Genomic DNA, 24375 nt, shown 5'->3' with positions numbered 1-24375 from the left:
GTACCCTTTGCTTACAAATTAATGCACACTGGAAAAGGAGCTGCGTTTTGGAGGGATTCAGAGATAGATGGGTACAATCTGGCTACATCGTTACCAGATTTTTTACCTGGCATAAAACTTCAGCTGAGGCCCATCCAAGTCATCAGGGATGGCATTTGTCTGCCCCAGTTCAGGTACCTCCCTGTTGTCTTTTTAGTCAATAGAAAGAAACAGGCAGTCGTATGGGGCAATTAATCTCAAGATAAATATTTTAAACAGAGCAGATGAATCATTCCCTTGAAGTCTCAAATCCACTTTACTGTCTAAGGTGACAAACTTAGATTTAAACATCTAGCTTCTAAATACATAAAACTAATTGAGATTAATTCTACCCTGAGAGACTTTTCAGTGGCATTCTGGCTTTGCCTGGAGTCCTGCATGTAGGTATCCTGAATGTACTCAATTTCAGTATCTTGCTCAAGAAGAGTAACAAGGAAGTGTAGACAATGAGGCCCTGTGAACTTTCTTCTTCACACACACTCAGAGCCTTCTAAATCTTTTCTTCTGAAAGAAGGATTCTCAAAGTATTTTTCTTTCAAATCTGACTGCTCACAAGTGAGGAGCTGGTGCTCTCCATTGTCAAACTATGACCCTCAGTTAGTAATTTGTTAGAAACTATACAAGTGCTATGGCACCTGGCATACATTGCAGCTAAGAGTCAAGGTAAGATACTAACTTCTGCTCAGCAACACAAATTTCAGCGTGCCAAACTAAAACAAAGAGCTGAAGACTTTGCAGTTGCTGTTCTAGGCACACATACCATTCATGCCGAGTTTTGCCTTGTTCCCATTAGCCTTAATAGTCATGGTGAAAGAAATCACAACTGCAACATCAGCTCTCATTGAGCGGGTGAGGGAGTCAAGCTACTCCAGCGGCTGGGAGTTGGCTATCCCGTTCAATTTGGAGTGAACACGAAGGGCGTTCTGCAAATAGCAATAAATGTAACCTAACGAAAAAAAATGATCACAATACTTCCCAAGGAGCTCGGTCTTCGTTGTGCTAGGTGCTCTACAATCACTGTTTGACTGACCCCATAACCCAAATAAGAGATTTGATAATATTTCATTACCACTGATAAGTTATACTACAATTTTGACGCCCTAGTAAAACTTCATATATCATGAATATTAGTATATTAAAAATGTCACAGAAATTTAACACACCTTTCACTTGGCAGAATTTTTATTTCTTAAGCTATAAAGCATTGAACTCACAACAGTCCACATGAAAAATATGCTACAAGTAGAGTACTAAAAATACTTAAAAACAGTATCATAGAATATTTCTACCACAAACATTTACACTGGTCACTATCATAAAATAATTTGGTTTTGTACTCAATGCATTTCTCTTTCTGCTGCATTGGAAGTTATCACTCTGCTTTCTTTGGAAAATATTTGATATTGCTGCAATTAAGCTCATATTTGCTAGACTATTTTTTTATTATCTTATTTGAGTTGAATACAGTCCAAGGTTACGCATGTAACACACTGTGTCCAACTTCTTTATGAAAACAATGGAAAGTAGGGAAAAAAAAAATTAAGAAGTGAGAGAAAGAAATTAAAAACAAACCAAAACATCTATACCCCACCGTAGGAAGGCAATTTGAATTCTGGAGCTAAGGAGGGATATCAGAATCTGTGTGTCTGACTGCTCCAAGAATGTCAATATGTCAAACTAAGGACACTGATGTATTTACTAAACAGCTTCCCCTCAGCTCATGCAGTACTGAACAATAATACATGATCTTGAGATTAATTTGTTTGACTACACATGAACTTTTGTGGAGTGTGTGGACAAACAAAAACTAGAGATGTTGGTTTGATTTTAGCATAAGTTCTGTAAAGCTCAGTTTGCTGTTGAGATCTACTTATTAGTATTTTCCTAATGAGTATCAAGGCTTGACCAATGCCCAAGTAAGCTGAGAATTTACACTGGCTTTTCAATCTTGTAGATGGAATAAATTAGTCATGAGGTACACTTCACGCTGACAGCTATCATGAGCTGGAAGGAAAATTGTTTATACAAGGACTCTTACAGCAACTTGTCCACAGGCCAAGTAGAGCCCATATTGGATTAGCAGAGGTGGTCATGCCTCGGTGACATTTTTGACAACATCAGCCACCCACCTACACTAATGCCAACTGATTCTCTGAAACCCATGACGGGCTCTTGTGATTTCATGCTATGCTGAAACCAACATGACATCAAGTCATCCCCAAGGGTATAAGAGGGAGTCATCTTTATCAAGCAGAGCAGGAGAAAGCATGCATTAGGGAAGTGATCTGCACAGCTATGAAAAAAACACCGAAAAACAACTGTGCTCTTCCAGACTGCCACATTCCCTACGGGTCTCAGCAGCAGGAAACCTGAGTCTGGCCCACCTCATGACATGAAGAGCAGTAGTGTTAGGATAAAGAGAACAATAAGAAGAAATCAGATGGAAAGAGAAGACAAAAAAGCACAGTGTTTCAGGGATGAGGAATAAGTATAAAGGGAGAGAAGAAGAGAGAGAAACATGAAAAGCAGTTGCCGAAGAGATTTTTTTTTCTATTTGCATGCTCATGTTCATACTCTTGAACTCCTGGGAGAGAGAGGAAGAACCAAAGGAGGGTGGAGTATCTGGGTTCACTGTGGCCCACTGCAGAAGGTGCAGACATGGAGCTCAGCACTGCTTCTTTTGGCAAAGGGGCACAGGAACAGCTGTGTGTTTTTCTGGAGGGATGCAGTGTCACCAGTGCCTTAACACATGGTAGGGCTATGTCAGCTTTTATAAAACTGTCCCTGGTTTGGGTTCCAGTAGCAGAGCATGTAACTGAAAGTTTGGGGATGACACTAAAACACAGCTGTAACTTCAGGTTACTGAATAGTGAAGGCTGAAGAAGACATGTACCAGTGCAGTGAAGGCTGTTATTTCAGGCAGCTTCAACTGACAAGATTTCTGTGGAAAGATGGATGTTAGTTAGAAGTGTCATCCTTGGCAAAACCCCCGCAGAGGGCAACTGTGCCCATCGGATAAAGCATGCCTCTCATCTGCATTCCCAATTTTAAAATGCATCAATGTAAACTGACATTTAAAGTAAAGGGATAGCCTTAATTGTTGTTACATTAGAACACTTCTCTGGAATCCGTACAGCAAGGAAATGAATGCCGATGCAAAGTGCTGCCACGTAACTTTAGCCTTCAAATTTGCCAGAAATTCCTTTGGTCCCAGTACCGTGTAAATACCAAGAAGGCTCCCTCCCATCTTATTGCAATTTAATTGCTACACACTGTTGGAAGGACCAGCATATTGGGCATATCTTGGCAGCTCAGAGAAGATATTTGTCCCTCTATCCATAAAAATGTACCAGACTGAGTACAAGACATAAGAATATAGCAGCCAGCAGAAAAACATTTCAGTTTAATTTCTGCTCAACACCCATTTTCTTCTGTGACAGTTACAAGTCTTCAGTAGAAAATTAAGGTTGGTACAGCTATAAAACTAGACAGAGATAAAACTTCTTCACAAGTTTACAGAAGAGTGTTTTACAGCTAAGACATGTTTTGCTTAAAACTGGCATTTATAGCTTGTGGAGGCAGCGTGAAGATTTCAGCAGACAGCAAGTCCTCCACTGAAAGAACACACTGTTTACAATGTAGTACACTCAGCTATAGGTCTTTAAAACATGAAGAACTTCTGGGGCAAAATCCCTTCAAATTCTCACATCTCCTCTCTCAAAATACGTATCTTAAGCCTAAAGTTCATACTTTATCCTCAAAACTTCCACTGACTTCAATGAGAACCTGCCTAAGAAAATTAACTACAAATAAAGTCCTTAAATCAGGGGCTCCAGAATTTGGTTCTCAAATATAGAGGGGGTAGGGAGAAACCCAGAACACCTTCCATACAGACAAGCTTTCCCAGAAGAATTCTCTGTTTAAAAAAAAGGCAGCCACATGAAATTAGACTGTCGGAACAATGAACAAAGATAAACACTACAGCAATTAGAAAACAACCAGCTAATGGAAATCTTTGTTTTCTTCTGTTGAAAAAATGCAGCCTCCTTTTCTGACTCACCGTTATTTCCTGCTCGTAGGTCCAAACACCACAGGCCAGTTCAACACAGAATATTACAAGCAAGCTTCCAAAGTACTGCAGAAAACAAACAGTATTTGTTAACTTGGACATTCAGGTTAACTTTGAACAAAAGACTTAAAAATATTAAAGGATGTCTCAAAACTGGAATTTGAAATAAATTTTTGTAACCAAAATATGAAAGATTCACACAGCAAACTTTCTAAAATTTTAAGTCACGTGACATTTCTTACTGACTTTACATGAAGCATATGAACATTACCATCGGCAAACAAATTCATTTCCTTGTTGCCCCGTAGTACAAAGCTATCGTGACATATCATGCTAAAACACCTGCAAAGAGGACAAGATGAAAACAAACAAGGCTCTTGAAAGGTCCATTGTTATTGAAGTGATTCAGGTATTTGAGGTCAGGCATAAATGTACAAATATTTATTGAGATGGATTGAAATATCTTTGTCTATTACAAGATCTAACCCTTGAACTATTTAAAAATAGAAAATATGTGTATAAATGAAGAAGCTGTACAGGTCTTGATAATGACAGTTAAAAAAACCTGGTTGCTACAATTAAAAAGAGTAGGACTATCTTCTGCATAGCATCAACAAATCCTTTCTGAACTGCAGAGTAAAGCAGACTGCTTTAACTGGTGTTCCTACTAAAAGTAACCCATTTATCTTTTATTTAAAGCAAAAGTATAGTTCCATTCCTTCTCAACTCCAAACTTTCTTCCATGTCAATGGACTGAGCTCCCCTTTGTTCTCAGTAGACAAGTCTTAAAATTACAGTCTTCATGGATTTTAATTTTATTTGGAAATCAAAGAAACACCATCACAATATAGAATAGAATAGAGAAAATATATAATTCTATTAGTAGGATACATGCCATGGAATGTATTTTGGACAGGTATTAAAAAAAAAAAACAAACCACTGATTTTTTTTCCTATTAAAAGGTCAATAAGCTGTATTATTTAAAATAGAGAATATAAATCCACAGGTGTTAGGATCTAACAGTCATCTACACAGTATCTTTTTCATTCATCCAGTCTGCAACTGAGTAATTCACAGATACCTTAGCAGCTACTGAACAGTGTCTTCGCTTAACGTCTACTAGCTGGTCAACTCTAAACCCCTGAATTAGGTTTGTGTGGGGTTCCCACGGGACAATGGTGGGAACGAGGTACTGAACGAGCTATGTCCAGGCATGTCCAGGGGGTGGTAATGGGGTGGTAATGAACTAGCCAATCATAATAAAGAACAAGGACTTTGGCTATGAGAAAAATAAGATATGGGGAAGTTGAAAAATAAGAAAGAATGCTGCACCTGCAAGATATAGCTTTTTAGCATAAGCCAATCAGAACTAATATAGAGGTGTGTGAACAAAGCATACTAACCAATCATAATAGAAATGACATGTACACAGAGTGTGTACAAAAACAGAATAGTATAAATGTACCCTCAGATACGTAAATAAACGAGATCTGCTTAACGATCATATTGGTCTGCGTGCAGTGTCTCCGTGCCCTCTCGCGAACACTGATCGGTTTGTAGATGCAAACAGACAAATTAAAAATGTGCACGTAAAAATATCCATGTAAATTTTCAAGAGAAACCTGTACTCATATTCTCCTTCCACAATGGTCTGTTCAATAAAGGTGGTGTTGAAAGAAGACGTCCTGTTTTACTAGTCTCCACCACATTACATTGCATCTTCATAGTCATTATAGCTGAACACCACATCGCGTATCCTTACAAATCAACACTGTAAGCACGGGCAGAGCCCCAGTATAGGCCTTCAATAACCAATACGTTCATCCTCCAAAGGTGCAAAAAAGGGCAAAAAATTTCAGTCATACCTTGAAAGAACAATGATGCTTTTTCTAAAAAATAAATTCATGAGCTTCTAGACGATGTACCCACTACCACTGTAGTGCCTGCAAGTTATGCAAAGGGTTCTTTTAAAAAAAACACAGAAATCTACTTTGCAAAGTATTCACTTTGGAAGGAGGAAAGAATGCCACGTCCTTTAGCTCTTTTAATTGATACAAAAAAAATGTTTAAGGACATAATGCTAATACTGACATTTTTTGAGAGGGAGAACGACTAAACATTTCAGTGAAAAGCAAATTTGAGTTCTCAGCTGTCAAAGAAAATTTCAGTGGTTTTATACTCTAATTGAATAACAAGCCTGGGACTGCTTGCTATCCCCAAATCTTATATAAAACTCACTGATCGTGGTGAAAGCGACACATCTGGGGGCGTATGCGTGACATTCTCTGGAAAACTCTTAACTTGCAGCTCCTTGTAACATTTCATTCATTCACCAACCTTAACATTTGAAACTTCCTCATTTTTGTCAGCATATAGTTAAGAAAGTTTCTGGTAGCAGTTGAAGACAGAAAAGCCAAACCCAAGTTTTTCTCCAGTTACTGACTGTAGCCTGGGATAGAAAACTGTTTAGCCAGATTCACTCATAAATCACTTCTGGGTCTGCCAGGGATTGAGCACTCCTGACTCTAGCTCCATCTGGACACATCAGGGCACTGCAGAATCAAGCTTTCTGTCCCGAGAAAGCACATCTTCTGTCCACAAGGCAAAAGATAAAAAATGACACAAAGAGCTTACACACTTGAAAGCCCATTCTAGGAACTGAGCAACTGCAGGCACACCAAACCCACACACAGGAGCTTCATTTTCAGTCTGCTATTAAAGGGGAATATTATACCTCTCTCTAAATGTAATGGTTTGCAAAAAAAAAATTCTTATATAAGTTGTGTGGGGGAAAAAACACTCTAACCATTATTTAAATTTATTACCCCTAATTTCCAATTTCCAAATACAGAAATTATTACTAGTTTCAATGCTTACTCCTTGTCCCCAATTAAATTCCCACAGGAGTCTGAATGCTAAATGAATCTTCCTGCGTTTACACACTTCTGCTTTTTGCCAGAAACAGGGACTTTGTTTTTAAGCAAGGCTTAATATTTCTTCCTATGGGCTGAGCGCCTACATTTTGCGAAGGAGACTAACTCACTGAGGAACACTGTGCATTACGCTCAAAACCGCACTAGCAGGTCACTGATAATTGCCTTCTACAGCACACCTCCCTCAAGTGCACTCTTGGCTATTGCTGAGATATTTTCTACTGTTTTCTCCTTTTCTTTCTTTTTTTTTTTTTTGGCAGAGAGAGGGTAGGATAGAGAAGGCACAGAAGGGAACAAGCGGAAGCGGTTTTCCAAAAATACCTGCAGGTTATCATAAAATTAAAAAAAAAAATCTACAAGCAACAATGCAAAGCCATGATCACTTCAAGAACTAGAAACCTTTTAGATGGCAAATCTTTTGTAGGCAATTGATAATCACTATCATTCTCTCCATAGCCAGACTATGTAAAGTCACCAAAAAAAATGAAGTGATGCCTTCATCCTGTTACAAAACCCAGCAGAGTCAGCTTCACTGAAGGATTTCCTCCAGCAAGGCTGTGAAAAAGCTAAAATGTTGCTTCCTTGAGAGAAGTTGAATGACTGAAATGCTGGTATAAAACACTCTTTTGAGAGTAACAAATCAATGTAAAAATATTTGCCAATGTAAAAAAAAAAATAATAACGCAGTAGACATTTACTGATCCTCACTAAGTCACGGACATGCATGTGGCCAAGATCCTAAACTTCAGCATCCCTGAAGTGTCAAATGGATGTTGTCAATTAGCAGGAGCTGGTCTTCCTGCAACTTCCTCCTTAAGCTTGCTCACCACCACTGGCAGCAGGGGAGGGAGGAATGAAGGAAGGCAGCAGCTCCGTGAAGCAGTCCAACAGAAGCATCTCCTCTAATACCTGGAACCTTGCACAAGCGAGTCCAGAGAAGGGCAATGAAGCTGGTGAAGGGTCTGGAGAACAAGTCTTATGAGGAGCAGCTGAGGGAACTGGGGTTGTTTAGTCTGGAGAAAAGGAGGCTCGGGGGAGGCCTTATTGCTGTCTACAACTATCCGAAAGGAGGCTGTAGCGAGGAGGGTGTCAGTCTCTTCTCCCAAGTAACAAGCGATAGGATGAGAGGAAATGGCCTCAAGTTGCACCACGGGAGATTTAGATTGGATATCAGGAAAAATTTCTTCACGGAAAGGGTCAGGCATTGGAACAGGCTGCCCAGGGAAGTGGTGGAGTCACCATCCCTGAAGGTATTTAAATAATGAGTAGATGTGGTGCTTAGGGATATTGTTTAGTGGTTGACTTGGTAGTGTTAGGTTAGTGGTTGGACTCCATGATCTTAAAGGTCCTTTCCAACCAAAACAATTCTGTGATTCTGTGATTTTTTCTGCAGCAATGCATGGTTATGTGTGTGTAATGCCATCCCCAGAGCACAGAGCTGCAGCACTGACAGCCTGTGGAGGCTTGAACAACTGTATTTTTCCAGCACATCAGTCCTGAAACAGAGGTGAAGGAACTGGGGACTCTGGAGTTCAGGAGAATCCTGTTCCCCTTCCTTTCTTGTGCAAGAGACTAAACAGCAAAGAAGTGGGGACAGAAACAAAAGTCATTACTGTGAAAACCACTTTCAGAGAGATGTAGAAAAGACAGAGGGATGAATGGCCAAGGAATGGTATGACAGATATTCCCTATGTAATCACCAGACCCTGTTCTGCTGGAATACTCTTCATGTGGTACAGGCGTAAAAGTGACCACAGTCGATATCCTCATCCTGCCCTGAAACCTCTGATGCAAAAATCACACACATCAACAGCATAGAAACACACCACAATGAATGCTACCTACTAGTGGAGAGACTACGAGATCGCATTCAGCCACTACAAATTGTAACAGCTACCAGAGAGGTCTTGCTCTTGTGCAAGAGAGACAACTCTTAAGTCCGGTTCTACAGGGAATTCATATATAAGACTGAAAGGACAGTGGGATAGTGGAACATATTGAATGGAAACCCCATGATGATGAAATTCAACCACAGAAGGGAGGTAACCATCAAGTAAATAATCAAAGACAGAAAAAGAAGAAACCAATAATGAAGACTAGCATTGAAGTAATAGGTTTTGTGCTAATTCAGATGGCTATTCAGATAGCTATCTGCATAAAGGCCATCAGAAACTGATAAAGCACTAGAAAGGTACACGGTATTTTCAAGTATGCATTAAAAAATCAAAATAATTCAAAACTATTTTTAGAAAGGTCTGTATGGACTGTCTAAATCAGATCAAAAGTTTTAGTCTGAATAAAATTCCTGCACACCGCATCCCGTAAGAGGGTACGAGTTCGATATATGCCAGTGCTCCATATGTGGAGCATATATGCTCTGACATATGCCCAAAATGTCTTCCTATCTTTTCAACTAAGGCTAAAAACTGAACTACAAAATTAATGTATCCTAATTAAATTATGACAGGTTTTTTTGCTATTCTATTTTTCTATCAAACTAAGTGAATGACCACCACCACTGAATACATTATAGGAACACATTTCTTTCTTGATTATCTCAACCATCTAGATACAAACAAAAATAAAAACAGCAAATATAAGCACAAAATCACTATAACTGAATCTAAGATACTTTGCATTTGTTTGGGGATTGTTGGAACCAACACCTTTTATTCTGTTCAGAGAGCGACGGTGAACAACACACACATGAAGTGCCTCTCAAACTCTCTCTCATGGCTTTCTATCTTGCAGAGCACAGGATTTTTTTGTTGAAATCGTGGGCAACTGCAGGGAAGGATATAAAGCATGATGCATGATGTTTTATGTTTTTTGCAGAGACGTAATACAAAACTTGCTATAGTTCTAGAGATTTTTTTTGTCTTGAATTTGCCACACAATTCGTGCTATTAATCACTTAATAATATAATTTGTCTATGCTTTTCAGGCAACAGGTGGAAAGAACTGGTGAAAAATCACCTTCTATTTCTGTTACTAACATGGCAACATGACGGTGGAAAAACTGGGACTTTGAAAAACACACCATGTGGATGGAGTTCATAAAAATTTTGCTCCTCCTCCCACCCCAGTCCCCATTTTAATGCCCTTCTCCAAAGTATTTCCAAGAACATAGGATTTTTCACAGATTTTTTGACACTGGAAATATTAAATTCTAATTACATTTAGTAAAGGAAAACTAGAGTTAAAACTCTAGTGTGCTGCAGTAGTCTCCTTCACATTGCCTTGGCTATTGCACTGAACAACCAGTGCCCTATTACCAGTCACCGTGATAATCCCACTGGCACAGATACAAAAACCGCATGACTGTCCTCTGAGGATGCCCTTCCAAACTCTCATGTAAGCGTTATGCCAGAAATGAAGCTGAGAGCAGGAGCCCTCATGGAAACTTGATGACTTAGGGTACTTAGTGAACAACGAGTCACTATGGCCCTCTGGTGCCAAGCAGCCCATGCAGGTAAGGGCAGCCATACTACAAAGCCGTGCGTACCCAACTATGTTTCTGAAGTGGTACCACAGGGGTTTTTTTTGCTCTGCCACTGCTGGGTTTGGTAATTTTTTGCCAATGACCTATAGAATGATAGAATCCTTTAGGTTGGAAAATACCTTTAAGATCATCAAGTCCAACCACTAACCTAGCACCGCCAAGTCCACCATTAAACCATGTCCCTAAGCACCACATCTACATGTCTTTTAAATACCTCCAGAGATGGTGACTCAACCACTTCCCTGGACCTATGGAATGCCTCATCAGCATTCAGCTACTATAACCTGGAAAATCACTGGGCTGTTAGCCCCCACACAAGGAGAATCAAAGACCTGAACACATCCTCCGTCATGCTCTCTTGATCCCGCTCGTACCAAACGTGGTACGATCATTTTGTTTGCAGTTTGGAAGCGTGATTTGGAAGCAAGAGTCTAGGCAACTCGCAAAAACACGAACTGAGACAGGGTTCTGCAGCAACCCAAATTTCATCAGAACTAGAAAGGCACAACAGTGACTTAATTCATATTTTTGCTCTCTCAAACCTTTTGGTTTGCATGCTGCATGATGCTCCTGCTACTGGGATTAGGACCCGATTTCACCTGTTCTGACAGCTTCCTGGTTAAATACTGTCATCTTAGAAAACCTGAGGAGACTTCACAGTCTACTAAATTCATCCCTAGAGAATAAATACATCCCATCACACAACATACTCAAAATACTGACAGCTTCTTAAGCTCACTTCCAGACAGTGAGAATGCAAGACAGCATTCTGTATATGAAAGCAAACGGCAATGGCAGGCAGGGGCTAACGACTGGAGTCAGAAGTTGCAACGTGGTGAAGAAAAGCAAGAGCATGCGGGGTGTTGCAGCTTTTGGAGAATCTGGTCTACAAGACTGTAGAAATCCTTCCATTTTTTGAATAAATGTGCCTTTCTTTGAAGGATCAGTGTATCTATTAATGAATCATCATTCATGTGCTCTGTATTTCATTTAATAAACATCTTTTTTCAAGCTTTACCGCTCTTGTCCCAAGCATTTTTCTTTTCTCCCAGAAGATAGAAAACTTTTTTTTTTCCTCAGACTCAAGAAAAACCCCAGCCCTAAGTCAGAGCAAAAGAAGCGTAGCTGATCAGCAAGTCCAGCCTCCTCAGACTTGCTGTCTGGTGCTCACACCACCTTCTTGGGCAACATGGTCCCTATGGCAAGAAAGGCACGGAAAGCTCTGGGAGGGAAGGGCAGGGGCTGAAGTAGGTTCCAAGGGTAAGGCAGCTGCAGAATGAAAACCTAGGGGAATCTCTAAAAGATCAGGAGTATATGGTATGTAAAACAGATGCCAGAAGATTTTAAGAGGGGTGTGCATTGCATTTCCCAATGGCTAACAGCCTGAGAGCATCAGTCTTGTTCTTCTGAGATGCAAGCCATCCAGACATCTCTCTGCCCCCTGAGAAACGTCAGATGACCACCACTGCTGGATCACCAAGGGGAACAAGACTCTTTCTGTGCAAAACCTAATAAAAAGCCCTTCCTCCCCCAGTAAGTTACAATATATGGTTCCCTTTACTTTTGCTACAGTTTTAGAACTAATGAGGTTATTTTAATCATTAATCCAGCTATACTTTTTAAAAATGGAGCAACACTCATTAAATGGAGTCAGACAAGCTGCACAGAAAACTGAAATCGTCTGTTTATCCACTCCGTCAGCACAAACTTTCCCCTGACCCCCCCTCTCCTCCCTCCCCAGCTCCCTCAGCCCTGCCCTGAAGGGATTAACAGTTCATTTGTCATTCTGGTTTAAAATTTGGTTTACTTGCTTGACAACGCAGAAATTTCTGAGAGACGCAGTAAACAAGGAAATAGGCTGAAACCACCAACTTACAACTTTAGCTACTGAATGCCATCCAGTTCTTCAGAATAAATACATTCCAGTGAAATGATCAAATTCCTCTATTATTTTAGATTTCAGTTTTCCAGATCACCAAATTTTGTCAATCTCTACAAAGTGTCTTAAAGCCTGTGAACTTTGCAAAGTCCAAGTTCATATAAATATCACTTTTTCCAAAACGTTTATAACTAATTTTCTGAATAAAACCCCCTTTTTTTTAATGGCAATAAACATTTTCATCTTCTATGGTATGTGTCCAAGTTCTTTTGATTGACCCATTCACTTTTTTAAAATTATGAATAGTTAGAACTTTGTTCACAGCCTTGATTCTTCTATGAGATATAAATGATCTGCTTTAAATTTTTATTTTAACAGTTAATGTTTGCTTATGTAAGGAAATAGGTATTACTTTGGAAATAAGCAAATGCAGACTTCAGAAAATTATTAGGATTTCTTTGCCCAAGACTCAATTACCTCAAGTCAATGAACTCCAAGGAATAAGGGTCATTACAAGGTCATGGTAAAGCACTGAACAGGACACAGGTAAAGACAGATGTTAGACCATAATTTCCTCAGGGTTTAACAATATTCCCTTCCCCCTTCTTCTCCCCTTATTTCAAAACACAGCACCCTTCATCTCTCTAATCCCTCTTTATTTTCTATCAAGGAAATTAAACACCATAAAAATGCTTCTTTGTTCAAGAAAATCCTTTTTCCTTGTAAAACAGACCAATTTGGTACTGATACACACAGTAACTCTGCCTCAACATGCCCCAAAACACTTCAAACATTCACCATTTGTATGAAGAAGCGCTCTTAGATACAAAACCCATACCACAGCCCCTGTGCACACAGCAAAGTGTCTCTGTGGTTAATTAGTCAAAAGGGCAAGATTAGGCAAGAAAAAGAGATTAATTTACCTGACAGGACATCCACTCCATACTCAGTCTGTGGCAACAAGAATGCAGTTGAACCACAGCGTCAAGGCATGCCCCATCAGTGAGGCTGGGCTGCGTTTCAGCCAAGACATGGAGGTTTGGCTGGGCTTTGTGGATCTGTTTACTCATTTACTCCTTCCTTGCTCTCAGGGACTCTCCTATTCCCTGTTCCTTTCAGCAGAAGAAAAAAAAGCTGGGCAAACAAGCAATGAGAAGAGAGAAGCCGGGAAGGACACAGGGGAAAAAATAAAGAACTACGGCAGCAAGACCACGTATCATCTCAGCAGCTCCCCATCTGCTTTCCTCAGTCAAGATGTAGCATCCATTATTCCCATCCTGGTATCACTCCAAGCTCTCTAGCCTCAACAAGGCCAGTCCCTTGAACCTACTGTCATAGCAGTCCCTGTCTGTTCAATAGCTTCCTGGTACCCACTTCCATCATTCTACTTCATCAACCTTTCTATTACTACCTTCCCTCCTCCATTCACCAGAGAGTATCCCTGCAGAGCCCTTTCCAGCTCTGCTGCCATTTCAGTCTTTTCTACTGCCTTGAGCATCCATGACTTTCAAGAACAAGTGGGAATGGGGGAAGACTGGAAAAAGGAAGAGAAAAGCAACAAGGCTTGCTCCAAAAGCTTTGCATCATGAGGCCGGCCGCAGTGACACATAGTAGAACTAATAAAACACTTGCGGTGCTCCCCAGGGCTCAGTTCTGGGGCCGGTGCTGTTCAATATCTTTATAGATGATCTAGACGTAGGGATTGAGTGCACCCTCAGTAAATTTGCAGATGACACCAAGCTGGGTGGGAGTGTCGATCTGCTGGAGGGTAGGAAGGCCCTTCAGAGGGATCTGGACAGGTTAGATAGATGGGCCGAGACCAACGGCATGAGGTTCAACAAGAACAAGTGCCGGGTCTTACACTTCGGCTACAACAACCCCATGCAGCGCTACAGGCTGGGGGAAGAGTGGTTAGAAAGCAGCCTGGCGGAAAGAGACCTGGGGGTGCTGATCGACAGCCAGCTAAACATGAGCCAACAGTGTGCCCAGGGGGCCAAGAAGGCCAATGGCATCCTGGCCTCTATTAGGAATAGTGTAGCCAGCCGGTCTAGGGAAGTGATCGTCCCTCTGTACTCGGCGCTGGTGAGGCCGCACCTTGAGTACTGTGTCCAGTTCTGGGCCCCGCACTTCAAGAAAGATGTTGAGGTGTTGGAGCGAGTGCAGAGGAGGGCGACCAAGCTGGTGAAGGCTCTGGAGGGTCTGACCTACGAGGAACGGCTGAGGGAGCTGGGGTTGTTTAGCCTGGAGAAGAGGAGGCTCAGAGGTGACCTTATTGCAGTCTACAACTACCTGAAGGGAGGTTGTAGCAGAGTGGGAGTTGACCTCTTCTCCCAGGCAACTAGCAATAGGACAAGAGGACATAGCCTCAAGCTTCGCCAGGGGAGGTTCAGGTTAGACATTACGAAGCATTTCTTCTCAGAAAGGGTTATTAGACATTGGAACAGGCTGCCCAGGGAGGTGGTGGAGTCACCATCTCTGGATGTGTTTAAGAAAAGACTGGACGTGGCACTTAGTGCCACGGTCTAGTTGACATGGTGGTGTCAGGGCAATGGTTGGACTCGATGATCCCAGAGGTCTCTTCCAACCTGACTGATTCTGTGATTCTGTAATACTCAGGACATATATCCCCAAGAGCAGGAAAAGTAGTCACCCCCATCAGGTGACCCTAGAAGTACAACACGCAGTGAAAAGTGTATCACAGAAGTCCAGGCAGCATGTTTCATGCTGAAAACATACTGAAACCATAAAATGGCAACAGTCAACAGATATTTACCTTTTAATTTAGCACCGTACCTTTTTCCAAAAGGACGAGCAAGTGGCTTTTCACTATTGCAGAAGTATGCAAAAAACCCCATTTTAATTGACGGCATCATAACCACACTGTCCTGACTTGCTGTCGTAAGTCAAAGGCATTCCCTGAATAGCCCTCAAGGGGATGGACAGTTCTTGTTATTTTGAGCCGCCAGATATCAGCATCAAATAGCACCATGCTGCCTCTGCCCTGGTACAACATGGCTGTGCGATCAAGGCAGCTGGTCAGTGCCAGGGTGAGGGAAGGAGATCATCACTGTGAGCACAGCAAACATTTGGATTTAAGCCAAGCATTCGCAAGAAGACCTGGACACTCCCACCAGTTCAATTGCTGTTGTAACCTCCACCCCAACACTCTTCCCTCCACACTGCTCAAACACACAGCTGCTCGTGTCTGCAGTTTGTTCAGCAGGCAGCACCCTTCATCTCTAAATGCCTCCCAATAACGCATAACGCTAGGCAACTTGTATATCTCGTCTGTAAGCTCCCTCTCCCAGTTAAGAAAATTAGCCACTGTTTCAAAGCACTTGCCTTTGAAAAAGTCTTTTGAAGTACATACACAGTGCTGTACATTTACATTGGAGAAGACAAGGTCAACAAAAGGCACCTCATGCTTAGACAGGCAGAGAGGTTGGCACTGGACCCCAGGCCCAACATAGTCCACTCGACCGTGCTGGGAGCCCTGCAGAGTGCACCTGCTCCTGCAAAGCACAGCTTTGCTCTGTGGTGACACTGTGGCATCACCAACACCATCTCAAAATCTAACAATTTGTCCAAACCTTAAAAACCCTGATCTGAACAGGAAAGCAGCTTACCCTCTATCCCATTTCAAGGCAAAAAGAGGTCTAATGATGATTAGTACATGCATGTCCTCAAGCAGTTCATCTTTGAATTGAAAGTTAGAAATACAGAAAGAAAAAAAAAATAGCTCTGTATTTATTTTCTTGAGAAAGTTGCTCATATCTGAAACTAATAGGGTATAATAAAAATTGGTGAACATTAAGTGTATTTTCTCTTACAAGTGGAACATCAAACAAGCAGCACTTCAAAATGCAAGCTAAATGTCCAGCCTCTCACTTACCCACTGACTATCTGAATTTGAGTTTTAGCACAACACTGGCTTCTCATCAAACCTGTACTACAGTATTATAAACCCACTTAAACCCGTTTTTCAACAAGGCAGGCCAGCCTGTCTTGTGAACCTCTGCTTTCCTCCTGCTTACATCACATTTGTAAATGAGCTGCTGATAAAAGGCACAAAATATGAAAATTAACTCAGCCTCTGTCCTGTCTAATTCTAAACTGCATGGGTTTACACCAAGTGTACTTGTCAGTTATTTCTTCCCTTTCAATGCTTCATAGTTAAATAATGAAGAACTACTTCTGGTTAGTAAATAACAATTCCAGTGCCAAATGTTAGTACAAGGTACTGGAGCAGCTGTGACTGTGGTAACAGTCCACGTGGGTCAGAACTAATATTCTGTATTATTACAGAACAAATAACCTATATTACACTCTCATACTAATTCATGCCAACTGTAGCCCCAAGTAGTGCAGAAAAGCTGGTGCTGTGGTACCGTAGAACAGCTAACTTTTCACAGAGATAAGAGTCCCTTCTAGGAAGACATTAGCAGTTATTGATATCTTACAACATAGCAGATGTCGGAATTTAATCATCCCTATCATCTCTGCATCCACATGGACTGAAATGGGTGTGTGGGTATAGAAGAACCTGCCCCAAGTGGTGACACAGTCAGTGGTTCCCTGTCATTTTTCAGTTGGACTTCACAGAAACCACTTTCACCAACACTGCATTTTGCTGGCTGAGAACTATTGACATGGAACAGCCACCTGCACAATAAGTTTGTCACTTGTCTCCAGTTTACCTTTTCAAACGAAAACATAGTATCATTTTTTTTTCTCTTTACAAAATATTTGCCTGCTTTTAAAGAAAAGATCACTTTAGTTCAATGACAGTTTGTCTGGTTGTGTTTCAACTCAATAAATAGACAATTTAGTCTGCCAAGTTCCAATTTCTAACCAGGTTCTGCCATAAGTGAATTAACAAGCTGTTTGACCACACACCAACAAGGTCTAAACAACATTTAGCTCTGAAGAATATTTATTTCTCTGCCAACTTTATGATAAAAAACAGTAAAAGGTTTTGCCCTATTGACCATCAAATACTTCTAACAGTTTTTCCCTTTGTGAAAACATATGCAGATAAATTTGAATACTGTGCTGTTTGAATGCCGTAATTACAGAAAACTCATAGTTATAAATGCCAGAATTTGCTATGAAAATCCCAGCCAGGAATATATTTTCCAGTGGGATTTCCATGAAGTTCTTCTTGTCAAGCAACAGTTTAGTCTTGTTGTCTTAATCACAGAATCACAGAATGTTAGGGATTGGAAGGGACCTCGAAAGATCATCTAGTCCAATCCCCCTGCCGGGGCAGGATTGCCTAGACCATATCACACAGGAACGCGTCCAGGCGGGTTTTGAATGTCTCCAGAGAAGGAGACTCCACAACCTCTCTGGGCAGCCTGTTCCAGTGTTCGGTCACCCTCACCATAAAGAAGTTTTTCCTCATATTTAAGTGGAACCTCCTGTGTTCCAGCTTGCATCCGTTGCCCCTTGTCCTGTCAATGGATGTCACTGAGAAGAGCCTGGCTCCATCCTCATGACACTTGCCCTTTCCATATTTATAAACATTAACGAGGTCACCCCTCAGTCTCCTCTTCTCCAAGCTAAAGAGACCCAGCTCCCTCAGCCTCTCCTCATAAGGGAGATGTTCCACTCCCTTAATCATCTTCGTGGCTCCGCGCTGGACTCTCTCTAGCAGTTCCCTGTCCTTCTTGAACTGAGGGGCCCAGAACTGGACACAATATTCCAGATGCGGCCTCACCAGGGCAGAGTAGAGGGGGAGGAGAACCTCTCTCGACCTGCTGACCACACCCCTTCTAATACACCCCAGGATGCCATTGGCCTTCTTGGCCACAAGGGCACACTGCTGGCTCATGGTCATCCTGCTGTCCACTAGGACCCCCAGGTCCCTTTCCCCTACGCTGCTCTCCAACAGGTCTGCCCCCAACTTGTACTGGTACATGGGGTTGTTCTTGCCCAGATGCAGGACTCTACACTTGCCCTTGTTATATTTCATTAAATTTCTCCCCGCCCAACTCTCCAGCCTGTCCAGGTCTCTTTGAATGGCTGCGCAGTCTTCCGTTGTGTCAGCCACTCCTCCCAGTTTTGTGTCATCAGCGAACTTGCTGACAGCGCACTCTAATCCCTCATCCAAGTCATTAATGAATATATTGAATAGAACTGGTCCCAGTACCGACCCTTGAGGGACTCCGCTAGACACAGGCCTCCAACTGGACTCTGTCCCACTGACCACCACTCTCTGGCTTCTTTCCTTCAGCCAGTTCACAATCCACCTCACTACCCGATCATCCAGACCACACTTCCTCAGTTTAGCTGCGAGGATGCTGTGGGAGACCGTGTCAAACGCTTTACTGAAATCGAGATAGACCACATCCACAGCTTTACCATCATCTATCCACCGGGTTATGTCCTCATAAAAGGCTATCAAGTTGGTTAAGCATGACTTCCCCTTGGTGAAGCCATGCTGAGTGCCCCTAATGATCCCCCTATCCTTGATGTGCCTAGAGACAGCATCAAGAACAAGTTGTTCCATCACCTTTCCAGGGACGGAGGTGAGGCTGACAGGTCTATAGTTACCCGGGCTCTCCCTCTTGCCCTTTTTGAAGACTGGAGTGACATTCGCCCTCCTCCAGTCCTCAGGCACCTCTCCCGTGGCCCACGACTTAGCAAAGATGATGGAGAGTGGCCTAGCAATGACTTCCGCCAGCTCCCTCAGCACCCGCGGGTGCATCCCATCAGGGCCCATGGATTTATGGACGTCCAGGTTGCTTAATTGGTCCCTGACCCAGCCCTCATCTACCAAGACAGATTCCTCCTCTATCCTGACTTCTTCTGGGGCCTCAGGGGTCCGAGGCTCCTCAGGACAGCCTCCAGCAGTATAGACAGAGGCAAAGAAGGCATTCAGTAACTCCGCCTTCTTTTTATCCTCTGTCTCCAGGGCCCCCACCTCATTCATCAGTGGGCCTACATTGCCTCTGGTGTTGGCTTTACCTGCAATGTATTTGAAGAAGCCCTTTCTGTTGTCCTTGACCTCTCTTGCAAGGTTTAATTCCAAGGAGGCCTTAGCTTTCCTAGTTGCCTCCCTACATCCTCTGACAACAGACTTATATTCCTCCCAAGAGGCCAGCCCCTCCTTCCATGATCTGTACACCCTCTTCTTCCACTTGAGTTTGCCCAGCACTTCCCTGTTTAACCATGCAGGTCTCCTGGTACCCTTCCTTGACTTCCTACCTGCTGGGATGCTCTGATCTTGAGCTCGGAAGAAGCAGCCCTTGAATGCTAACCAACTATCTTGGGTCCCCTTACCTTCTAGTACCCTGTCCCATGGGATTTCCCCTAGCAATTGCTTGAAAAGGCCAAAGTTGGCCCTCCTGAAGTCCAGGGTTGTGATTCTGCTAGCTATTCTGTTCCTGCCACATGAGATCCTGAACTCTACCATCTCATGGTCACTACAACCAAGGCTGCCCTCAACCTTCACCTCTTCAACCAGACCCTCCTTGTTAGGGAGGATAAGATCCAGCAGCGCTCCTCTCCTAGTTGGCTCATCCACCATTTGCATCAGAAAGTTATCATCAATGCACTGGAGGAACCTCCTGGACTGAGGATGGCTGGCTGAGTGGGCCTCCCAGCAAATATCAGGGTAGTTGAAATCCCCCACAACAACCAGGCCCTGTAATTGCGAGACTGCTCTCAGCTGCCTGTAGAAGGCCTCATCACCCTCCTCATCCTGATCAGGTGGCCTGTAATAGACACCCACAGCAGTATCACCCCTGCCAGCCTGCCCCTTAATTCGCACCCACAAACTCTCAACTCGCTCCTGATCCGCCCCTGGACAGAACTCAATACATTCTAGCTGCTCACTCACATAAAGAGCAACTCCACCATCTCTCCTTAGTGGCCTGTCTTTCCTGAACAAGACATAGCCATCCATGACCACATTCCAGTCATGTGAGGCGTCCCACCAAGTCTCTGTGATTGCCACTAAATCATAGCCCCCCGACCGAACACGGATTTCTAACTCCTCCTGTTTATTCCCCATGCTGCGTGCATTGGTGTACAGGCATTTCAGGGAGCGAGCTGAGCACACCGATTTCACCCCAGGGGGATGGGGGGCCTCCTGGTCTACCTCAACACTAGAGCGTTGCCCCAGTGGTGCAAGCCCAGCTACTACCCCATCCCCCTTCGAATCTAGTTTAAAGTTCTCCGAATGAGCCCTGCTAATTCCTGTCCCAGAACCCTTTTGCCCCTACGACATAAACCTTTCCCATGTATTACCGTCACGCCTGGTGTCTTATAAAACCAGCCATTATCAAAGAACCCAAAGCCCTGCCTGTAGCACCAGTCTCGTAGCCAGGCATTAATAGAGAGAATCCTACTATTCCATCCCACGTCATCACCTGAAAATGGAAGGAGGGAGGAGAAAACAACTTGTGCCCCAGACTCTTTCACCAACCGTCCTAGGGCCTTGTAGTCTTTCTTCATCCCCCTCGGACTACGGGATGCAGCTTCTTCCCCACCTGTCTGGAAGATCAGCAGGGGGTAGTAGTCTGTGGCCTTCACCAGGTTGGGGAGTTGCCTGGTGATATCCCTGATTCGGGCTCCAGGCAGACTGCAGACCTCCCTGTGATGGGGGTCAGCTCTGCATATTGGGCCCTCAGATCCCTTTAGGAAGGAGTCTCCAACCACTAAAACTCTTCTCTTCTTCCTTGTGGAGGAGGTAGCTATACGCCTGTCAGGTTTTTCTGACTGTGGTGGGACCTCTGATATAGGTTGCCTCTCCACCACATCCCCATTGGACCGGCTGTATTCCACTAGGGCTTCATATCTATTGCTCAGAGGCACCTGTGGAGGCAAGGTAGGCAAACGAGAACTTCAAAAAAATTTGCACACCCTTAAGGTTACTCTTCTTTAAGAATATATGCATGTGTGTTTTGGTGGTGAGTTGTGGGGTTTTGGTTTTGTTGGTTTGGGTTTTTTTTGGGTTTTTTTTGTGAGGCTATGTGTACAACAGACTTTAAAAACAATCCAAAAGGTACAGAGCCTCAGAAGAGGCAAAAGATGCTTCTGGATTTGAAAAAAATAAGTTAAAGAATATTATTTGAAAAACTGTAACAAGCACCATAAAACCTGGACTAGTTTCTCATCGTTGGACTTTTTATACATTCAAGTTAGTGACTTGGAGTAGTCCAGATCTTCCAGTTTAGGCTGGCATCACAGCCCACTGCTCTAAGTAAAAAATGAGCCAGGATCTCCAACCCACTCCCAAACTTCTCTCCCACGAGCAACCCAGCTTTCCTTAGCTCCCCCCTAAAAATACTAGTGCACAACTTGCTAACACCCTCTTGTTTGACCAGCCTGCCACTGAATCAGCAACAAAACAACGCGTTAATAAATGAGCGTTTTTGGTGTAAACATATTCCACAGCTGTAAAGACAAGAAGAAAGCTGCCCTCTCACGCCAAGCTGAGCAGAAGGACATTCAATGAACCTCACTCAAAGCTCCGCTTACAGAGGTTCAGTTAACATGCTGGTGACAAAAGGAGTCAAACCAAAAAGTGTTTCTGTTTTTGTAAGGCATTCCTCCCCGTAAACTAGAACGCTCTTAAGGAAAGCTTACAACAAAAGTAACAGGAAAGAAGAAAATAAGACTCCAATACTCAACAAAAAATCCTCCCTAGAATGATGTGGTTAATATTAAACAAATGTCTACTTCTGCTGCTTTGGCTCAATACTCTTTCTAAAGCTGTATAATTTTTAAGCATATAGATGGAATCACTGAAATTATTTAAGTTGGTATAATTTTGCATTGTCAGCTGTGTTGAATTTGCCTGCTAAACAGCTTTCTACTTGGAAGAAAATTACTGTAAATTTAAAACTTACTTGGTCAATATAGTTTTATTTTAGAAAGGGCTTCCTTTCTAAAGGCAATTTTCTAGATACAAAATACAGTTAGGGACTGAGTTTCTTCTGTACCTCTGAAAAATCCTCACTGCAGGTTCTAAGAAAATACAGAAGAAGGATTTCATTTAACTTAAAACACAAGACTTATTTTTAAGTGAATCATAAATTATTTTAAAAGAAACTGGAAGGACTGAAGAATTCATGTTACACTATTACATATTGATAGGCAACTCAACTGTACCAATTTAGTAAACAGAGCACTTGCAAAACAAAACCACAGTTTTAAGATCCAAATGGGATTTATTTGGTCCTTTTTTTTTTTTAATCTGTTATAATTGAGACTGATTTCACTCCAAATCTTTAACTAACAGCTTCTCACTATCCTTTATCATGCATTAAGCAGGGAAGAAGTGCACAGCTAGAATCCTCTTGGAGCTCATTTCAAGCTAAAGGCATGTTGTGTTCTCCAGAAATCATGCCCTCAGAAGATAACCTGCTTCTCTTGCCTCTATGTCAGAAATCTCTCGGGTCTTCTTCCCCTGAGATGGGGCATACATTATGGGTGGCAGAACAGGCCTGCACATGGAGAATGCGCTTTCTAGTAAGCTCTTTGGAGCTTGTGTCTGGCACCCCATGTCATGCAGTTGGAAAGCAACCAGATTGTGCCGTGATGGAAATGTGAGAGAGGTGACCCCAGCTGCAGCAAAACACAAGGCAGAAGCTGAGCGTGAGAGTCTCACACTCAACGTGCAACATGTAACAACTCTCAGGCACTCTCTTCCCACGATTCCTAACTCTACAGTGTTCATAACTATATTTCGACCCCAAGGATTAAGAAATATACAAGCTGTATTTCATAGTTTAAATCAAAATGACCAGTTGCACTTAACATTACAACTATTTTCTTTCAGTAGAGAGTCATACAATGAAAAGTGTTTACTGTTTTGTTTTGGGTTCTTGTTTAAATTTGTCCAACTTTGCTCCATCTGATTAGTACTGCAAATGTTGTGGGTATTAAATACTCTGATAGAGGGGAAAAAAAAAAAAAGTCATTTACAATATGAACAAATCTACCTATCTTAGAGGATTCATCCCAATACTTAAATTGTCAAAATAGAGCAAGATAACCTCAAAACAATTTTGAACAAGTCTTCCACACCTGAAGTGTTCACTTCTACATGAGGACATTAGTCATTTGCAACACACAACAAAATTATAATATAGACACTTGAGGTACACATGGGCTCTTTATACTAACTAGCCTTCAGGACTACGTATTCCTGAAGCAATTCAAATTAAATGATCGTAGCTTTAAAATGCTGGTTCTACAAATAATCCAGAGCATGCACCTCAGAAGACTGAGGTGTTATATTTTCTTACTATTAAGCTGAGTAAACATTAGCTCAATTTATATTTATGCCCCATGTGAAGCTGGGCAGGTTTCAAGCATTTAATTGCAAGATAAAATTTCCAAACCAAATCAAAATAATTATGTATTCAGTTGTAATAAAAATATCTAACATCATAATATATATATTTTATGGTCCTTATGCTTTATTAGATTTTTCAAAAATCCAATTCAATTAACAACATCAGCACTAGCAATTAGCATGCTGCCAGGAACATCAAGATTTGTATCCAAATATCTCTGCATGCCATCATTACCACTGTTCATGTACTTCAAAAAGAAGATTAAAAAGCATGATGGAAGATGTTGTTAATGTTTTACATGAAGGGTCTTTTCTTTTAGTTCATCTGGTTGTACAAAAGCTCATTTTGTTGATCCATCACTTTTCTGATTAGTTTGATGAATGAAGCATTGACTTACGTCTGCATACTTCTGTGGTATAACACAATTGCATTCATTTAACAATTAATCAAAGACAGTGACATACTTAGGAAGATATCATTTAGTTTTGCTTATCAGTTTGCTTAGCAAAAGCAAATTCTTAGGCTCCTGAAAATTAAGTATTGCAACTTAAAATGATAGAAATGTCTTGTTTTGATTCAGTATAATTTGACTGCCTAAACACACTTTAAATAATTTATTTCCAGATGGCGTTAAAAGCTATAA

General features: G+C 42.0%; 1 protein-coding gene across 2 annotated transcripts in view; it reads right to left on the bottom strand.

The window, feature by feature from the left end:
• TSPAN12 (tetraspanin 12) overlaps window positions 1-24375 on the bottom strand; it is a 53523-nt gene that overhangs the window by 11909 nt on the left and 17239 nt on the right. For both annotated transcript variants that reach the window (XM_068401617.1, XM_068401618.1), the window contains one exon: window positions 4100-4174. In XM_068401617.1, the coding sequence (XP_068257718.1) occupies window positions 4100-4174 (75 nt within the window). The remainder of the gene's footprint in view (window positions 1-4099; window positions 4175-24375) is intronic.

This window comes from Nyctibius grandis, chromosome 5, assembly GCF_013368605.1.
Source record: "Nyctibius grandis isolate bNycGra1 chromosome 5, bNycGra1.pri, whole genome shotgun sequence".
Lineage (NCBI taxonomy): Eukaryota > Metazoa > Chordata > Aves > Nyctibiiformes > Nyctibiidae > Nyctibius > Nyctibius grandis.
The sequence above is the reverse complement of the archived record's forward strand: the minus strand, read 5'-3'. Positions and strand labels throughout refer to the sequence as shown.